General features: G+C 39.1%; 1 protein-coding gene and 1 long non-coding RNA gene across 2 annotated transcripts in view; one reads left to right on the plus strand and one right to left on the minus strand.

The window, feature by feature from the left end:
• Positions 1-3,074, minus strand: part of LOC143652065 (uncharacterized) — a 47,758-nt gene extending 44,684 nt beyond the window's left edge. Inside the window, exon 1 of the long non-coding RNA XR_013160383.1 lies at positions 2,960-3,074. This is a non-coding gene — a long non-coding RNA (uncharacterized LOC143652065). The remainder of the gene's footprint in view (positions 1-2,959) is intronic.
• Positions 1-19,237, plus strand: part of NRXN3 (neurexin 3) — a 1,607,649-nt gene that overhangs the window by 601,503 nt on the left and 986,909 nt on the right. The window contains exon 7 of the mRNA XM_077123215.1: positions 8,113-8,316. Within this exon, the coding sequence (XP_076979330.1) occupies positions 8,113-8,316 (204 nt within the window). The remainder of the gene's footprint in view (positions 1-8,112; positions 8,317-19,237) is intronic.

Below are 19,237 nucleotides of genomic sequence, written 5' to 3' on the forward strand. Positions count from 1 at the left end.
GTTTTGTTGATTCCCTGGAACTGTTGGCTACCGTTTGGTCTGCTCAGAGCTGGGGATTTATGTTGCTCCTACTCCTGCAAATTCAGATTTAGAACTTGGCAGGCATTCCTGCATAGATTTGCACACTGTTTAAGATCATCCCGGTTTTGGTGGGGGAAGCAATCTGTGTATTTTGGAAATGTTATTAGAATAAAACATGCTTAAGAGGAGTGTGGGAGGCAATAGCTGCATGAGTGAGCATTAGGATGCCGTGAAGGTACAAAAGAGATGAGAGCAAAGGGCATTGATTATTGATGGTACTTTGTTTTCAAGGCAGTCTGAGTGTCTTTTTTTCTCTTGGAGATAGATGGCTTAGGGACAGGTGGGATTTTGAGGCAAGAAAGTCTCCTTGGTATGCTAAATGTAACATGACAACTGGCAAAGTTCACTGCACAAATAAACAGAGCTAATTGCTCATCACACGGTATCAATGTCAGTGGATCTCCTGAATTTATTAGCAATACAACATCAATGGTGCCATCTAGTACTTTTACTTTACCTCTTTCCTATTACCAGCTGTCAACCTGGCTTTTTCCTTCAGATCAGTAGTATGTTTAGATGAGAAGATCCTCTATATCGTTCATCTCCTACATTTTGTTTTCCCTCCAGTTATTAGTTCTCTTCTTGATTAGGACTTGATGACATCTAAAATAACATATGCTCATAACAGAATTGTAGAAGTCAGAATTTTGACTTTTGATTATTTCCTGTTTTTTTCTTTGGTCTCAGATGTACTTATCTGATCATGGAAAGACGGGAATAGGAAGATAGTAGGAAAAGGTGATTGCTGGAAACTCCATCTCTCAACTTAAACAAAAAAGACTAAGCCAACCAAAAAAAAAAAATCATTAGCCCCAAGTAGGAAAAGGGCACAAATTAGTGTCACAAACCTCAAAAAGTGATGACTAAGCAACAAGAGGGTTAACTAAGAAGCCAAGTCAAGAGGAATGGCCAAGCTGCCAACCCTGTCTATGGTCCTTGGTTATAGTAACGTCCAGTTGATAAAAATACAGAGCATCATCCCTATATACCTTCATAAATGGGCAGAAACAAAGTAAGTAGATATTCTTGCTGTTCCCAACTTTGATTGAAAGGGAAAAATGCATATAAAGGAAACAGGCAACAGGACTGAAAATCAAAAGAGAAGCCCCCAGGGCTAAGTATATCAGAAGTCCTCAAACGTCCTCTCCATTAACTTGGCACACTGTTTAGCCAGGTGGAATGACTTCTGGTACACTTCACAGTACTTCAGAATTGAGAACAGAGCCCACACAGTTAAATAAGACTACATGTTGCTGAGACCAGGGTCTGCATCTCTCCCTTTCCATACTGTGCCATCTTTTAAGCTTCAGAAAGGAAGGAAATGAAACTCCAAACATTATACCATTATATGATAGATAACTCTAGAAGTCAAGAATTCAGGGCACTGCAAGGGTACTTCAGTGGGAGAATTCTCACCCACCATGCAGGAGACCTGGATTCAATTCCCAGACCATGCACCTCTCCCCACCAAACAACAAAAACAAAGAATTTATTTACTTGTTATCTCAGTAATTAAAACTCTGGATGGAGTCACCTAGTATGAGCAAGATGAGAAATAATGGCATGGCAATGCAAATGCAAAACAGCAGGAAAATAATTCACAAAGACAGAGATAGGTGCATAGCTTATAAAAGTCTAAGAACTTGATCTAGAAAAAAACTAACAGAAACAGAAAAATCTCTTACAAGCTCTATCTGTGTTATAGGATAACTTAAGAAAATTGAGTTAATACCTTAAGAATTCATAGAAAAAATTAACTGGGTGAAATGAAGAGGGAGATTGTAGACCAAAGGAGGGAAGAAAAAGAGAACCAAATCAATACCATCACATAATTAATTTGAAATAATTAGTCACAATAGGGAATGAAGAAGGTATGGCTACAAATTAAAGTGTGGCCAAAGGTGCAGAATGCTTGAGACAATCACAGTGAATGCTAATGGAAAAGTCAAGGAGATTAAATCCACCACAGTAAAACTAAGAGATATGGAGGACAGACAGGATAATTGGATCCCTGAATTAGAAAAACTGAGCACTTTAACAAAGAAATTGTTCAAAGTTAGAAAATTAGATATTTTTCTTAATGTAAAGAACTGACTGTGCAGTTCAGAGGAGCATACTAGGTTCCAAGAAAATTTGATGTAATGTGCTTAACACTGAGATGTGTATCAATTATGTCATTGAACTTTACATATTAAAGTAATATTCTTCAGGCATGTAGAAAAAAATTACATCATTTGCCACCTATGAAGGAGAAAAATCATATTGACAGCATTATACAGTCTCAAGTGCAATAAAGAAATGTCTATAAAGTTCTTCATAAAATAAAGTATGACTCAAGAATCATATGCAACCCCAATGTAACCCAAATGTAAACATGAGCACAGGCAGACATTCACAGACATGAATGCGTTTTGATAATGCAACACTGAGTTTTTTCTTTTTAAAAGAGCAATGTCATCATGAAATCCAAGCATTTAGAGGTGAAGTAAAATTACTCAGAAATAGAGAAACTGTGATAAAAGACTGGTGAGAATTGTGATAACATCCATTATAATGTAAATAGATGATTATTGCGTACATTATGAATACAGGACAGATTATACATGCATATCAAGGTTCCCAAGACTATCCCCAGTCTGGATACATCTTGGTAAAGACTTACAGGATTTAGAAGTTCTTATATCCATGGTCCTGATTTATTAAAGCAAAAGGATACAGAGTTAAATCAGCAAAGGGAAAGAGTGCATGGGGTGAAATCTGGAGGAACCTAGGCACAGCTTCCAAGATTCCTTTCCCAGTGGAATCATAAGAATGTACTTAATTCCTCCAGCACGATATGTGACAACATATGCTAAGTTTTGAAGACCAAGGAGCTCACCTGAGTCTGTGGGTCCAGGGTTTCAATTGGGAATCAGTCATCTAGCATATTCTAGTTGAGAGGCTGACCTCAGAAACTCAGGAAGATGGAGGGTCTAAAGCTCCAGGCCCTCAGAGGGAAAGTCAGTGTTCACTTTTGAAATCACCTTGTGAGTATCAATTGTCTAAGCCAACTAGCACAGTATGCCCTAGGACACAAAGGACTCTTGTCAGTCAGAATTTTCCAAGAACTCTATTCGCAGGAGCAGGTGAAGGTCCAGTCATGAGGACAGGCCCTTCTTGGTAACGTGTAGAATTTGAACCTCTCAGTTCTGCTGAGTAACCCTTTCCTGCCCAAGGTTTAATAAAATAATGAAATAACAAAAAATCAGAGACAAAGGACAAAGTGTAAGAATAATTTTTTCACTTTATTGGCTAAATTTGAAGCACAAGGTTAAAAATAAACTCCATTCTTTTTCATGTTTTTCATCATGTCTTTTGTAAATTTTAATGAGATTGCCTAAAAAATAATACCTCATAAAAAACAATTTATTTGAAATTTAGATATTTTCTTTTGTTAACTTCATGGAAAATTAAAGTTAGCTTTAATTAAAATAGCATAGATAGAATTTTAAAAGTACTTTTATTTATTCTCCTATTTATATATGTGCTTACAAAAATATCTGGAAATATGCTTCCCTAATATTAATGAGGTTATTTCTTGTCAGTGTGATTTGAAATGTTTAATTATGTGTGTGTGTGTGTATGTGCATGTGTATATAACCAATAATGTGATTTATTTTCTCTAAAAAGAGGGAGAGAAAAATAAAAAAACTGAGAAATCATAACTCCCTGAGACTAGTTTAACATATGCTTGGAATTATGCCCTTATTTTGCAGGGGGTTGATGTGTAGTAGAGACAAAAGTATGCCCAAATCAAGTCAATACTATCAATTTTTCTCTAAAACAAGAGATACATACAAAGTTTCTATCATGTTGCTCAATGTTCCAGCGCCACTCCCTTTCCTTTTTGGGGGGAACCTTGCAATGCAGTGGAAGTATAGCTGCTAGAACGTGGGAGTGGAGAAAGAAGCCACTGATTATTGAGATTGAAGAACAATTAGGCAAAAGTAAATATTAGACAATAAGAAAATAAATCAGTGCTAAAATGCATTTTTAAATGTCACAAAGATTAAGTGATATGAATTACTTATACCCCTCTAGAAACAGAAATAGATCAACTATTCTAAATGTATACTACTCAGGGCCAAGGAAAGAAAAAAAAAACGTGGAAAATGATATGTGAGATATCTGTAATGCCAAAATAAGAGGACTTTGAAATGAGAATCTTAGCAGACCCTTTCCCCAGGAAAACAGTGATTTAATTGATGAAATTTATTGTTGTGGGTTTTTTTTAAATAAACTCTGAAAATTGTCCCAAGGGCATAAAGCAAATAGAGAAACATTTTTTCAAGAAATCTACTAAATCTCAGTAAGAAAAGTGAGAGTCTGTGGCATTTAAATCATGACCTGCTCCCATCCTCTTTCCCTTGGAAAATCAGGGGTGCCATGAAGGGTAACTTCCAAACTACTAGACCCTGGCAAAACCTGGGGGCAATATCATAAACTCCTTCAACTGTGGAAGCAGTCCCCAAGCCACACACATCCAGCAGGTAAAAGGTGAAAATGTAACTGACTTAAGGAGCTTAAGCATTGTGTTGGACTACTAGTGGTTTATACCGATCCGGGGCGATGCCTAAGAACTCAGGCTGAAGATAAAAACAGGAGAAAATATCTGAGCAGGGACATCAGAACTTGCCTACTGCTGGGAAAATGCACATCACAGAATTCAGCCAAGTCACTAAACAACTAAACCCGGTGACTAAACAAACAAGAAGAAGCCCTGGTGGGACAATCTGTATCCCAACTTGCTACAATGTATTATTTAAATGTCCAGTTTTCAACAAATATTAGGAGCTGATCAGAGACACAAGAAAGTGTGACAGGAATAAAAGCAGGCAATAGAAACTAATATGTAAGAGTAGAATGTCTACATCTTTTTGGAATTAAGTTAGTATGAATATGAAGTAGATTCTGATAAATTAAGTACCCATTGTAAGCACTAAGGAAAGTTGTAAAACAAATAACTAAAAACATAGTTAAAAATCATCAAAGGCACTAAAATGGTACACTAGAACGTATTCACTTAAGAAAAAAGGGGTTAAGGAATAGAAGAGGAAGAAAATAGGGGGATTATATACAAACCGTCATGTGCACACACAATAATCTAACATATTTTAGATTGGCCCACTTTCCTTATTATCCTTACTTTCCCCTTTGAAGTACTAAACTATTCATGGCACTCTTTGTTTTTGAAATCTTTTAAGAAAATTAATATGAATCCATGGAACAGATCTTGTTTCAACTGATTCCTATATTAAATTTCCTGCTTCATTACACTCCTCTTAAAAATATTAGGTTAATATACTCACAGAGGGACACACAAAGGTACACAATGAAATACGGACTTTGTTTTGTACCATCAGCTGTTTAACTGATATTTATTCTCTGATATTTTTCTCTGATACTACAAATATTGGCATAAAAATGCATTCATTTATACATATGTTCTGGCACTACACACATCCAGAGGGACAAACGCAGCCATTAATTTTGGAAAGTATCTAAGTCGAAGCATTAAAGGAAGCATTTTATGGCTCACTGAATGACCTAATATCTTCTAAAAAAGGTGAATGTGTAAGTAGAAGGTATATACTAATGATGAACGGTGTTCATACTTCCATAAACACACAGAGAGCATTGTGTGTATTCATTGAGAAAAAATGCATTATCATAAATATATGTATTATCCATGTTTATCTGATTTTTTGTTTATGAAATAACTTTAAAATGACATTGCGTATATGTACACAGACACACATGCACCCGAGAAGAGCACGCTCTACCACGCAGCCTTAGGGATCTGTTTGGGTGCTGAGAAACATGGGTGTGCCCTGGATAAAGCTCTGTGACGTACAGTTTGGAAGAAGAGTTAAGTATACAGGCTCAAGAGTCAGACCGCTGGCATTGAACTCTGCCCTTTATTAGCTGTGTGACATGGTACCCATAAAATATAATATTGTCCCCTTCCTCATGGTGTTCTTGTGAGGATTAACTGACTTAATGCATGTTAGAAAGCACCAAGCAAACACTAAGTGATCAGAAGGTGTAGCTACATGATTGGCCTTTGGATTCTGCTCCTCCAAGAGATCAAATTTCTTCCACAACTGGAGCACATGTTAAATTTAGGCTGTGCTTCCCATCTAGAAGTGGCTCTTCATACTACATTTTTTATTCTAACAGTGTCTGCAATGCTCACACCTTTAGAGTTTGCAACTTTTAATATACACATGTCATAGGTTTTGCCAACGTGATGGTTCTTTCTAGGAATATAACGCTCTTTATATTTCTTTTAATGGGATTTTTATGTGCTACATAAATGGAAGCAGGAGAGGGATGATGATGACACAGACTAATTTGGGAACCCTCTACGTGGTTTGCCTGCCTCTCGTCTTTCCTTATTCTGATTCCTTGTACACATGAGGGCCTCGATGTTTGTATCTTCTGTTCACTACTTTGTCCTCGACACCTAGAAGAGTGCCTGGCACACAGTGAATGTATCATAGCCCCTCTTAATCTAAAGCCATTCACTTATTCCTCAGTATCTACCAAAGTCCATTGATTTTATTTCAATCTCAAGCTACCTTTGTGCAACTACTTCCCAAAATCTGCCTGATGTGTCTGTTAAATTGAATAGTTTGTTTTCACCTAAGCATGCCTCTCTTTCTTTCCTTTATTTCTAACAGATGCTATTTTCTCTACCTGTCAGGTCCAATGCCTTCACTTCTTCCATTAGAAATCCCACTCATCAATCAGGACCCCCTCAGACTCTACAATCTGTGCGCATCTACTTTATTCACCTACCTCCCCACAACCTCTCTCCTCTCAATGCCACTAGCTTTATTTTTCTATCTTTACTATGTTACTTGATCGGGTTTCTATCTGTTACTTATACTAGCACACGTAGTGTCTGCCTTCAGAACAGGGATCTTGTCTGTTTCACCCTTACAGTTTCTGCAGCATATATAGATAGCAATTATTTGACAACACCAAATATTTAAGGAAGACCAATTCATCACCAGTTTTGAACCCAGTGACAGGCTGGCTTCTTAAGAATGGGAGTGATATTCTCTTCCCATGTTCTCTATACTTATTTGTAAAATGAACGTTCCCACAAATTCATATTTTGAGCAGTTTTGCAGAATAGACCCTGAATTTGGAATCAGATACGCTAGATTAAAATCCAGACTGTTGTTGGATATTTGCTTCTCCCTCCAAGAACCTCAGTTTTCTTGTTCGAAAGTAGGAATAATAGACCCACACTGTAATATTAAGATAATATGGGCAGAAGATAACCAAGTGTTTGAACTGGAGAAGGTATCAACTACCAAGAGTGCGTTTTCTTCCTTCTATAAAGAGATGCTATGAATAAAGAGAAGACTGATCATTCTCGTGGGTGACATTAGCTATTATTTTTGTTTGTTTTCTAGATCAGGCTCAATCAGCCTCCTTTGAAATTCTCACAATACCTGGCCACCAGGGTTGTTGTGGGAGCCTGATCATGCTGCTGCTGCTACTTCCATCTTCTTCTAGAAGTTGACATTCTCTGTCCAATACCCCTTTGCCTACTATGGTGACTTTAAATGGTTGGCCTACTCCTACTTTTCGTGAAATACTCATAGGAATTCTAACCTTAGTTTTATGTACTTTGGTTTTATTCACAGCATACAGAGTGACCGTTATGAATGTTTGGGGGGGGGGCAGTATCCACTTCTGCAAAACGCTCTCACATCCATCATTTCATTTACCCCGGATACATTTGTGAGGATTTGTTGGGGCAGTGACCAGGACAATCATCCGCCTTTTGCAGATGCTGAAAGAGCGCCTCGGAATCTCAGTGATCTGCCCAGGCTCAGGTAGTTAACGGCAGACACAGGATCCCGGGCTAGACGTTCAGTATTTTCTCCACCTGTTGGCCCTGGAAGCAAAGGGGGTATTTGGAAGCCCTGATACCCTTCATCTTAATGATCTCCCCCTTCCTTCCTTCTCTGGCAGAGGCGTCCATCCTGAGCTACGACGGCAGCATGTACATGAAGATCGTCATGCCCATGGTGATGCACACCGAGGCAGAGGATGTGTCCTTCCGCTTCATGTCCCAGCGAGCTTACGGGCTGCTGGTGGCGACCACCTCCAGGGACTCGGCTGACACCCTGCGCCTGGAGCTGGATGGGGGGCGAGTCAAGCTCATGGTTAACTTAGGTATCGTATGAAGTACCCTCTGCCACTCTGTTTGGGCTTGTCTTCCTTTTCTTTTCTGGTTTTCATTGGTTTGATTGAATTCTTTTGTTTGTTTGTTTCTTGAAAGTTAGCTGCTCACCTCTTGTTTAATAGACCAAGGATAAAACCCAACAGCAACATAACACCTCTTTCTCCTTGTTTCTGCATGAGGTTTTGATGTCAATTTCTGGTTTTTAACAGTGGTGTTTTCTTTACTAGATTATTTGTTTTCTAAGTTTCCTTTCTTGGATTTCTGGAACCGTTTAGCTTTGTGTAAAACACGCTACTTTGGTCCATCTTTTGATCAATCGCATCACCATTGAGTCCAACTCCTTGGTCGCCACTCAAAACAGTCAATGCTGAGGGCAGGGACAGGGCAGGAAATGGAGGTAAAATGGGAGGGTGAGACAGGACAAAACTAAGCTGTATTAGTAGGGTGAAAAATGCATTGCTTCCTGCCCCACAATGACTATTCGGATGGGGAATTCTGACAGCCTTGATGACACTGATATTTCCTCATAATTTTTCCTAGTGGGGGGGACAAAGGCAGATCTTTTCTGTCATCCCATTGGAGAAAAAATTCGTTAAGTTGCTAGTCTCTGACCTGTGGAAGGACACAGTGGCTTCTGAAATGTGTCCTTCCTGATATTCTTACCTGTCATCCAGTACCCCATTGTGTGAAGATATTAAACTTACATTATTACTCAACAATGATTCTGTCCTCCTAGTATAACACAGGTCCATTTTTCTTTTAAGTAATTGTGACAACCTCAAATTCCTAACTTTACTGGGAGAGCATCTCTATTCTTTTGCTATAATTCCCTATGTTAGATATTTTGGAACTTCTCCTTTATATGGCCTCAAAGTCTGTGCTGTCACTGACCCTCTTTACTAAATTCTAATCAAACTTCTATGGAGATGGGGTCTTCTGGTTTGGGAAGGAATAAACTCTAAGTCTGCTATTTCTACTTCGCAGAAAGTCCATTTGAAAATTACTGTGCATTACGAGGTCAGTGCCCAGTGTTGACAGAATTAGTGATATAGCAGATCCCAAACCATCTAAGTCTTTGGATTTGTTTGGATATCTTGAATACGTTTGGATCCAGAGCCCCTTTATAAAGATCTTGGTAGAATGACTTACAGAGGCATGGAAAAGACATGATGAACAAGTGTACCAGATCCAGCTCCATACAAAGCCCTAGAAGGTCCACTGGAAAGGTGGGGTTTGTGGAGCCATACCAGGCTTATCTGATCTCAGGTCAGCTGGTAACACTTGGAAAATGCCTATGCTACAATCCTAAAATCTCTAGGACACAGAGGACTGTTTTGAGCAGTGGCTTGCTCAGTTATGTCTTATTTTTTTTCTTTCCAGTTTGCAGCTTTTACAACATTATGCCCCTTTTCTCCTGTCCAAACTCATTTGATTTCTGTTGTCAGTGTGTCACGGTTTTTCTTTTGTTTGAGTGTGTGTTTGGTTATTTTGGGTTTTGTTTTTTCTTTTTTGCTGGATCTTTTTCTGTGTTATTGAGTTTACAAGTCCTCTCTACCATCAACCATGGTAAATCAAAAGATGGTATTCAACCCTTCAAAGGCCCAAAGCCTGCGGCCCGCATAGCAAACAGCCTTGAGAACAGAGTGTACTGAGCAGCCTGCAGGGGCTGGCATACCCCTGCCCCTCCCACCTTCCCTTCCCTACACCATCCTCTCCCTCTATAAAACAGGACAACAGCTGAGTACAAGACCTAAAACCAACAACCAGTAGCCAATTGCCTACCTTTCCATAAAACAGCAGAAAAAATCAAACCTCAAAACTAAAAACCAAGCATAACCTCCTCACTAGCTCACAAAAGAGAAGATGAAGACATTTTTTTTTTTTAACCTCTGCATCTATTTCAAAGTACAAGGAGAGACACATAGATAGAAGGATAAATGTGCCCCGTGGAGTTCTGGAGAAGTGCACATCATGTCTTTAAACAGATAATTTTTTTTCTTTATTCAATATTGTTCTGTAATGTTCAGAAGGCCCACTGTGACAGGCCCGACAGCTTACTTAGAAGGAGGAATTGGGAGGAGATAAAGGAAATAAAGGAAGAGATGGCTAGCTCCTCTCTGTCTGTCTGTCTGTCTCTTTTGCACCCCGTTTCTCTCCCTCTATTTCTCTCTCCCCCCCCCCCCATCTCTGTCTCTCTCTGTGCACACACAGACACACAGATTGAGTCACAGATCCTGTGTGTATTCCTAGAAGCATTCTTTTTCTATTTTAAACTCTGGCCAAAATATGGAAGAGGTACCTTTCCAAAGGACGTCAGTTTTGCCTTTGAGCTTTCTTCAGCGCACCACCAATTCAAACTAGCTTCCCCTAAGTTGAAACATCCTAGGTAAAGCAGCCACTCCCTAGAGAGCACTAGGCATCTCCAGAAGCAATAGTTTTAGTTTTCTTTTTTCTTTCCTCCCACGAAGGCTGTGGTTTGCCACAATTACTGGTTTGAATTTATGTAACTTTCTTTCAAACCTAACATGGAAAACTGAACTTTAAATTCCTTGTCTTGTATACACTACTCTTTAGATTCATGCTTTGTTTGAGAGTTCTCCTTCTACCTCCTCCCCGCAAATATATCCCTTCATAAATGTTTTCTTTCTTGTGCCATGCATTGATATTTCCTTTTTCTTGGTTGTAGAAGAGAACATCTCCAAGGAGAGTTTGCATTCTCATGCATTCCACAAGAGCTAATTTCAAATTGTTACTTTGTCCCCTCATTCCATTTAGTTGAGTCTCTAGCACACACAAATGTTACTCTGATTTATTTCAAACTGGCCATACGTTAATGCTCATGACATAGGAGTCCAGTATATGTATTTCTCTAATGTAACATATTTTCTAAGTGTAAAGGAGATTAGTCTTTTCCAAGAACCTTGCTTTCTGAAATAGCCATATGTGGTAATAACGGGCACGAGAAATGCCTTAGGTAGTATAACACACACCTAGTGTTTATAAAGTTGTTAGTTTTTTTTACAGATGTGGAAACAAAGAGAGAAAGGTATGATTTTTGAAAGTTCTTGCAACAACTTGGTAGCATAACTGGGACTAGAACTGATAGCTGTAAGCTTTTTGATCAGCCTGGGGGATTGCTTAGCTCCACTGATCAATATATTGTGTATGTGACACTCTTAATGAATTCTAACTGCTTCATGCTGGTCACTTTTTAAACGTGCACAGAGGAAATCTTTACTTAGTGTCCAGTTTCCGTTGAGTCATGTGGAAGGAAAGTCAGTGAGTATGGGTCCAGCCTCAATTATGGCCCTTTAGAATCCTCACAAGAGTACAGGGAGCCATTCCTTCATGGCGGAGGCGCTGAGGGAGTGATACCGAGTTTGGTTAATTGCATTTGAATTCCCTAGGGTGTTCTATTTCTGAACACGTGGGCTTGCTGACTATTGTTTACCATATGCTGCATTGAAGACACACAAATCCTAAGAACATTTACCTCTTCTGTGCTTGAGCTAAAGCTCATCAGTATGGAAAATAATAATTTCTCCTTATTTACTAAGATATAACACAACTAATTTAAACAAAACAAACACAAACACCCACACACGGGTGGTTCAGTGGTTAGAATGCCCGCCTTCCATGCAGGAGACCCAGGTTTGATTTCCTAACCATGCACTCCCCCCCCCCCCAAAAAAAAACAACAAAAAAAACATGTACATACTTCAAACACTGTGCCAAGACTTAGGTAGGATTTTTCAGGCAATTTCTGAAATTTCAAAATTAAGAGAAATTTGGCTGCTACTGAAGCTCAATGTAAATGAAATTATCTTTAAGCCAACCCCCCTGACAAATTTTTCATTAAAAGAAAATCCTCGCTCTTAGGACCACCCTTCCCAGAGCTTAGGAACAAGAGACTAGAATGGACTTTCTCCTCAACCCAACTTGTTCTTCAGGTAAAATAGCAAAGTACTTATGGACTTTTGACTTAAAATAACCAAGTTATTTGCCATCTTGAGAGCTCTAAGTTCGTCCACTGATTTAAAGACACTCTTCAACTTTGTGTGGAAGTGTTTAAATGAACCAAGAAGCACAGACAGGCCCACCCAACACCTCACTCTAGACCAGGTCCTTGTTTAAGAATAAAATCTGCAGCTGCATAGAAACCAAAGAAAACCATCCCTTGTTCGCAGTTCTGGAGGTTGTTGCTTTAGGTCCAGTCCATCTCCCTTAAGCATGCTCAAGAGTAATGGTAGGTGCAAACAGGAGCTGCAGACCCCCCCTCCCTTCCTCCCTGCCCTCCCTCCTCCCAGTTCTCACCAGGGGCGTGGTCTCCTCTGTCTGGTGATCGTACCAGTTGCTCCAGGGCTGTTTGTTCCCACTTTTCTGTTGCGGTTGACGACACATGACAAACCTAACCGCACGAAACCAAACCCAGATTTTTCTCAAGAGATGTTCTTCTGGGGAACACATAAGCTTCCCGGCTCCTTCCTCAGAAGGATTGGGTGTTAAAATTGCTCCCATCCAAATTTCACATCATTTCACCCTGCCCCATCTTTTGCCACTGGTCCCTTTCTCACTTGCTCGCTGAAAATGGTTTACTTTGGGAAATTCACCTGGTGGCATTGTGCCCTCAACATGTCCTACAGAAAATATGGGGTCAACCTTAGGCAGGAAAAGGGTAGAAAGGTATACGTTTGTAACCACATTCCTTGTTATCATTTTACTTGTCCCTGTTAATACCTGACTTAAAGAAAATTCTTCTTGGAATTTCCTCTGGTATAAACCAACCATAAGTTCCATTGGGGCAGCTTGGTAACGCTTTACTTGAACCATTTCTCTAACCATTTCTGCCCAATTCCACTAGCAATACCCATTGACTCTACCCCAGAACTTTTTTTCTTGAGTAAGTGTTGCATTTACTCAATGCAGGTTGGGGGAAGGCAGTATCTAAGACTCTCAAAGAGATATAAAATGACAGCTTCTCTGCTCTCTAGTACAGAATAACTTGTCTGGTTACCAGCATTGGAAAACGAGCCTCCCTCTTCTTCCCTCTTTAAACCGTCTAAAACACACTCACAAAACATGAAGGATTTTCTCTCCACAAGTCCCTGGAATCACAGAATAAGGTAGGCAGGGCTCTCAGAGGGACCTGAGACCACCTCCACATGTGCCTGCCTCGCCTTCTCCCTGAATGCTCTGGGCACTTGATTCAGTCCCTGCATTCAGGCAGGAAGACGAAGATGGCGTTTGTGAGTGGCTTGGTCTGGGAGCCTTTGAAACAGCAGCAATTCGAGAGCCCAATCAATTGTGATAACATCATAAAAATCCTTCTACCCCAACACCGGACCCTACCTCTCTAAAATCTGGAATAGGTGTTTGTGCGGTTAGCTGTTTGCAAGTGGCCATTTTATGACAGGAAATGACCAGGTGGTATTAACCCTTTCCTTATCTCTAGGGATGAAGGCAAGTCTGCCTATGCAAATTTTTATAGTATTTGGGGCCCAACCAAAGGAGAGGGTGGAGGGAGTTTGATTTTAGAAAAAGAGAAAGGGTTAAAAACTACACTGAGAAACTCCATGACAGATTTTTTTAATGATACAACATTTCAGACTGGTGATGTATCTTTGGAATACTAATACAAAAAATTATATCCATGCTACTTAAAAAATTAAACTTTAAGAAAACCAACCATAGTGGAAAATAGAATATAAGCTGTGGAGGAGTTTTTGATTCATTTGCCAAGTTTAACAAAATTAATATTTAAAAGTTCAGGTTTGAATTAATTTATATTAGTGAATAGTTTTTTTTTGAAAAAAGAAGGAAGCATACTTGGTGTCTATTGTGGATATATATGTATACCAGTATATATCTCTATACATATGTGTACATATATATGTGTGTGTGTGTATATATATATGTATCCAACTTTTCTAAATAATATACTGTACATATACACCCACCCTTAAACTTGTACATACCGTATATATATATATAAAATGGCCACATTTCTTGCGTGTGTCTGTCCCCGGAAGGGTGGACTGATTGTTTTTGGATGTCTGCAGCTGTTACCTTGAAGGATGCAATTTCATCTTTCATTTATTTTTCCCCATCTAGACTGTATCAGGATAAACTGTAACTCCAGTAAGTTTTCCCTCAAGTTTCATTTTGTTCTTTAAAAAAAAGAAAGAAAAGAAAACTGACTTTATTTTGCTTACTGTTTTATGAGCTGTTTTTAATTTGAATTATTATTATTTTTTTATGATAGAGTTGGGGGGAACTGGGGTTGGCAAGAAGGGGTGGGGTGATGGTAAAGGCTGATGGGATGGCTCAGGTATATTTCTGAACTGGGGCAGGTCCTCTCTTCTTTCCTTGCATTTGCTCTATATGCAGAAAAGGAGGAAAAGACACCTGGATAATGAAATAACTTGAAAATTAATTGAAATGGTAATTTGTTGTCTTTGGGAAAACACTCTCATGGGTAGACAAAAAGCTTTTGAGCGATCAGCATGCACTTCTCCACTACCAAAATCTTCAAATAATAAAAGCAAAGTTCATAACCCAGAAGGTGGCTGCCAATTCTGGCATTTCTTATTGGCATTTATCCTTTTAAGAGGTTTTCAGGAGGGTGGGTGAAGCATTACTCTTGGTGGTAATGCAATATTTTAACCAGAGACTTGAGAGGCACTCTGGCTTTGCAGAATGAAGAATTGTAACCTATTAAGTTCATTGTCTCCCATTCACATATCCCAGTTCTTGAAGAAATATCTTAATGAGGTGTAGCTTTAATAATGCTCACACATTTCATCCTGTGCCTCAAAAATGACCATTTACTGGAGTCACCATGGAAAAAGAATGGGACAAGAGAAAGGAAGGATGAGCCTGAGGGAAAGAATAAGCCTAAATGATGAAAGGAATAAAGAAGAACTATGCTTTTTATCCTGTAGTGTAATATATTAGTTGGAGTAATTAACACTAACTGCTGTAACCGTCCCCAAATCTCAGTAGCTCTATAGAAGAAAGATTTATTTCTTGCTCAGACAAAGTCCAAAGCTGACTGTGCACAACTCTCCTGGTTAGCTCTCTACAATGAACTGATTCAGAGATGCAGGCTTTTTCTATCAGCCAGCTTCACCACCTGGGGGTTTTTCACGTCCGGCTGTATCCATAGGAGAGAGAGAGAGAAGTTGGAAGATGGTGCAGCATGTTTCACTGCCTTGTTTAGAAGTGACACACATCTCTTCTGCCCATGTTCTTTTTGCAAGAGATGCCAGAGGATGCTGGGAAATGTAGTTTACCTGTGCATACCAAAAAAGAAAATGGGCTTGGGTGAGCATCTGACACACGTAATTCTTAGTATGTTCGTGTCACTTTTGGTTCTTTCCTTGTTGGGTCTTTCTGTAGGAACAATCTCAGAGAAGGAAAAGAAATTACTCTGAATTTAGCCTTTCATTTACTTGTTTCTTCCATCAAATTCATTCTTTTAACTTTTTTACCTGCTGACAGATGTATTATCAGAATGACTAACAAAGCACAGATACATTTTTTCTTTTTGGTAGATGTTGCTGTATGTTAACAGGAAAAAGAAGAAAAAGAAATTCTAAAAACCTGCATAAACAACCCCTTCATAAAGTAGAGTCCTTGTCTTGGCATCACTTTCAGTTATTTTAAGCGATATCTTATTTTGCTCTGTTTACACATTTCTAATTAGCCAGAAATTTCTCATGATATTTAGATCATTAAAAGCTTAATTGAGACATCTTTTTTTTTTCCTCCAAAGCCTGGAGTTTTCTCTTTTTGTAAGCAGCTTTGTTAAAGTAAATTCAAAATTCACCCACTGTAAGTGCACAATTCATTCATATTTGTAAATTTATAGAGCTGTCCAAATGTCACCACAATCCCATTTTAGAACAGTTTGATCACCTCCCAAATTTCATTTATGCCCATTTACAGTTAATTCCTGCTCCCACCCTAAGCCCTAGGCAACTACTGATTTGTTTTTTGCCTTTTCTAGACATTTCATAAAAATGGAAGCATATCATATATAGTCGTTTATGTCTGGTGGTGGTGGCTGTGGTAGAAAAGTTTGAAAAGATCGTGCAACTGAACTAAGGGAGAAAGCAGGAATCAGTGATTAGAGCTTCTAAACCAGTCTTCTTGTTGACTTTAGGCCAGAGTTCATAGAATAGCAAGTATTAGATATGCAAGTCCTTCATCTTACTTGATTTTTTATTGTGGGAGTGCAAGAAATAGGACTCATTTGTAGCCTGAGCTTGAGAGGGAAGAGACTTTTCTCTCACCCCCCTCCCTTACCCTTGTCTCCTGCTTTAATTTCAGTAGAAATCATAAGCTGTTGTTGCTCAAACTTTAACATGGAGCTTTTTTCCCCCTTGAAAGGACATACTGAATTCAGCTTGAACCGCGTTTGAATATAAGTTTGGGAACTTTTCCTGTAATTCTTGGGTATGTCTTTCCAGGATATCTGTCCTCTGAAAAGTCATTCATGTAAAATACTGAGCGATATCAAGTGCTCTTTTCCTGTTCATCTGCCACAAAATGTTGCTTGTTCTGGGAAATAGCTGTTTTTAAGGGCTTATGTGCCACTCTTTCTAATTGAGAGAAGAACATGAAAAAAAGATGATTTTCCAGCTAAATAGGGAGCAACTGGCCATGATGAAGGGCAGTGAAGCAGAGTTTTCTTCTAGCCTTCTTTCTTTGTTTTTGGTTTTTCTGTTCTGACAGCGACTGTGGCTGAAGTCCATGCCGGAGATCTCCTACCAAGAAACAGAAACAATTTTCTATTCAGTGTCTATCTTTCTCCCCTTCCTATGTTCTCTTTCCAATACTTCATCTCTCTCCATAATACCTACAATGAGTAAGACTTAGCATTGCTCATTCCAAGTCTTACTATCCCTGCCTCCCCAGTCCTCCAACAGTTCCATACCATATGTGCAAATCAAGCTCTTTGCTTTAGTCAAAGCCATTGCTGGATTTGATTCATCAAGCAGCAATGTATTTAAAGATAGTTCATAAGGAAAGTTCAGTCCTAGAACTTATTTTTAAGTTGCAAAAGAACAGAACTGGCAGTCATCATGGTGACTTGAACTCCAGGATAACCTGGAGCAATATTAAGGGAAATAGTACTGTTTTCTAGAGAATTCCTGGAGGAAACCACCTGTTCCTCATGGTTCCAGTTCCTAGGAAGCCTACAGATTGGAAGCAGGTATGAACCTCTCATTGGTCTCATGGGAGTTTGCTTAAATGAAAGTCTGGAAAATGGTTTGTTTTCTTTTAACTTGTTTGACTGAACCTGCCCTATGATTCCGTTTCCCCTCCTTCCTTCTATCCCATTCAAGCCATGTTCAGTATGAATGAATATATTGAGCTCTTATGAATTAAATAGGAGTATGGTATGAATAAATATAGTGAACACATACAGATTAAATATGAATGCCATATGAATGAATACAGTCGGCACTTATTAAGGACATATCAGTCTTCTCCTCTCCCTTCTCTCAAAAGGCTAACTCCTCTGTGTTGTGGCCATTTTCTCAGTCTTGCTAATACGGGTTTCCTGGGGTTGCCATCACAAAGTACCATACAACAGTTGCTTAAAACAGCAGAAATTTATTCTCTCACAGTACTGGAGGCTAGCAGTATGAAATCAAGGTGTGGGCAGGGCTACATTCACTCTAGTCCATGCCTCTCTCCTGGCCTCTGGTGGTTGCCAGCAATCCTTAGCATCCCTTGGCTTGTAGGTACTTCCCTCCAGTCTCTGATTCTGTTTTCACATGGTGTCCCCTGTCTGACTGCCCAAATTTCCTTCTTCCCATAAGGGCACCTGTCACATTGGATTAGTACTTGCCCTAATCCAAAGTGATTTCATCTTGACTTGATGGCATTTTTCAAGTCACTATTTCCAAATAAGGCTGCAATTAGAGATTCCAGCTAGACATGATTTTTGGGAGGATACTATCCAAACAAGTACAGGGTGAATATATGGCATGGGGGTAATGAGTCTGTATATATGCCTGATTATTTAGATTCATGTAAAAACTCACCCATCATTCCTAACTAATTTGAGTTTGAAGTTTTACTAATTTATCTGTAGCAGGGTCATATTTTCTTCTTGCATATAGAGGAAAAAAGGAATAGAGTATCGTGCAAAAATATATAGTCTTAAATCACTCACAGGCTATAATGGAGCCATTTATGTTAGAGCACAGCTTTGGTGATCTTGTCTCTATCCCATGCATCCTGCTATCTCTGAATCATCGCCAAGGTGCACAGCTGTGTCAGAGATGAATAAAGCAACATTGGGAGGCTTTGGCCTCTCCAAATCATACCTCTGAAGGCTATTAGTGTTTAGATGAGTATTTTTTTCTCTTTTTCTCCTATCTAAACTTCTTCCCTCACATCTGCTTCTCTAATGCCTGCCTTTTGACTTTTGACCTACCTTCTCTGCCTTTAGTTTCTAAGCAGATTTGCTTTCCAGTGTTTTGGCAACGTCAACAGCCTGTAGGTGGTTCTTGTTTAATTTAGGCATAGCTTGGTGAGCTGCAAACTATTACACTATACTTCTGATTTTCTTTTCTTTCTTTCTTTTTCTCTGTCCTACTCTATGCTGCTTGAATGTAGGACTACATTCGTAGTTCTAATTTATCTGAGAATACCAGAACTGAATTATATATTCAACCCGTTAACCTAGAAACACTTGTCCCAGGTCACCCACGAAGGCTAATTTCTTCACTTTTAAAAGTCTGTTGGGGGGTGGTGCAATGGTGGCTCGGTGGCAGAATTCTTGCCGGCCATGCCAAAGACCCAGGTTTGATTCCCAGAGCCTGCCCATTCCCCCAGAAAAAATCTGTTAGGATGGAAGTTATGGAATATTCTTTGGTATGTATTCCAAGGATCTGG

This window comes from Tamandua tetradactyla, chromosome 12, assembly GCF_023851605.1.
Source record: "Tamandua tetradactyla isolate mTamTet1 chromosome 12, mTamTet1.pri, whole genome shotgun sequence".
NCBI classification, from domain to species: domain Eukaryota; kingdom Metazoa; phylum Chordata; class Mammalia; order Pilosa; family Myrmecophagidae; genus Tamandua; species Tamandua tetradactyla.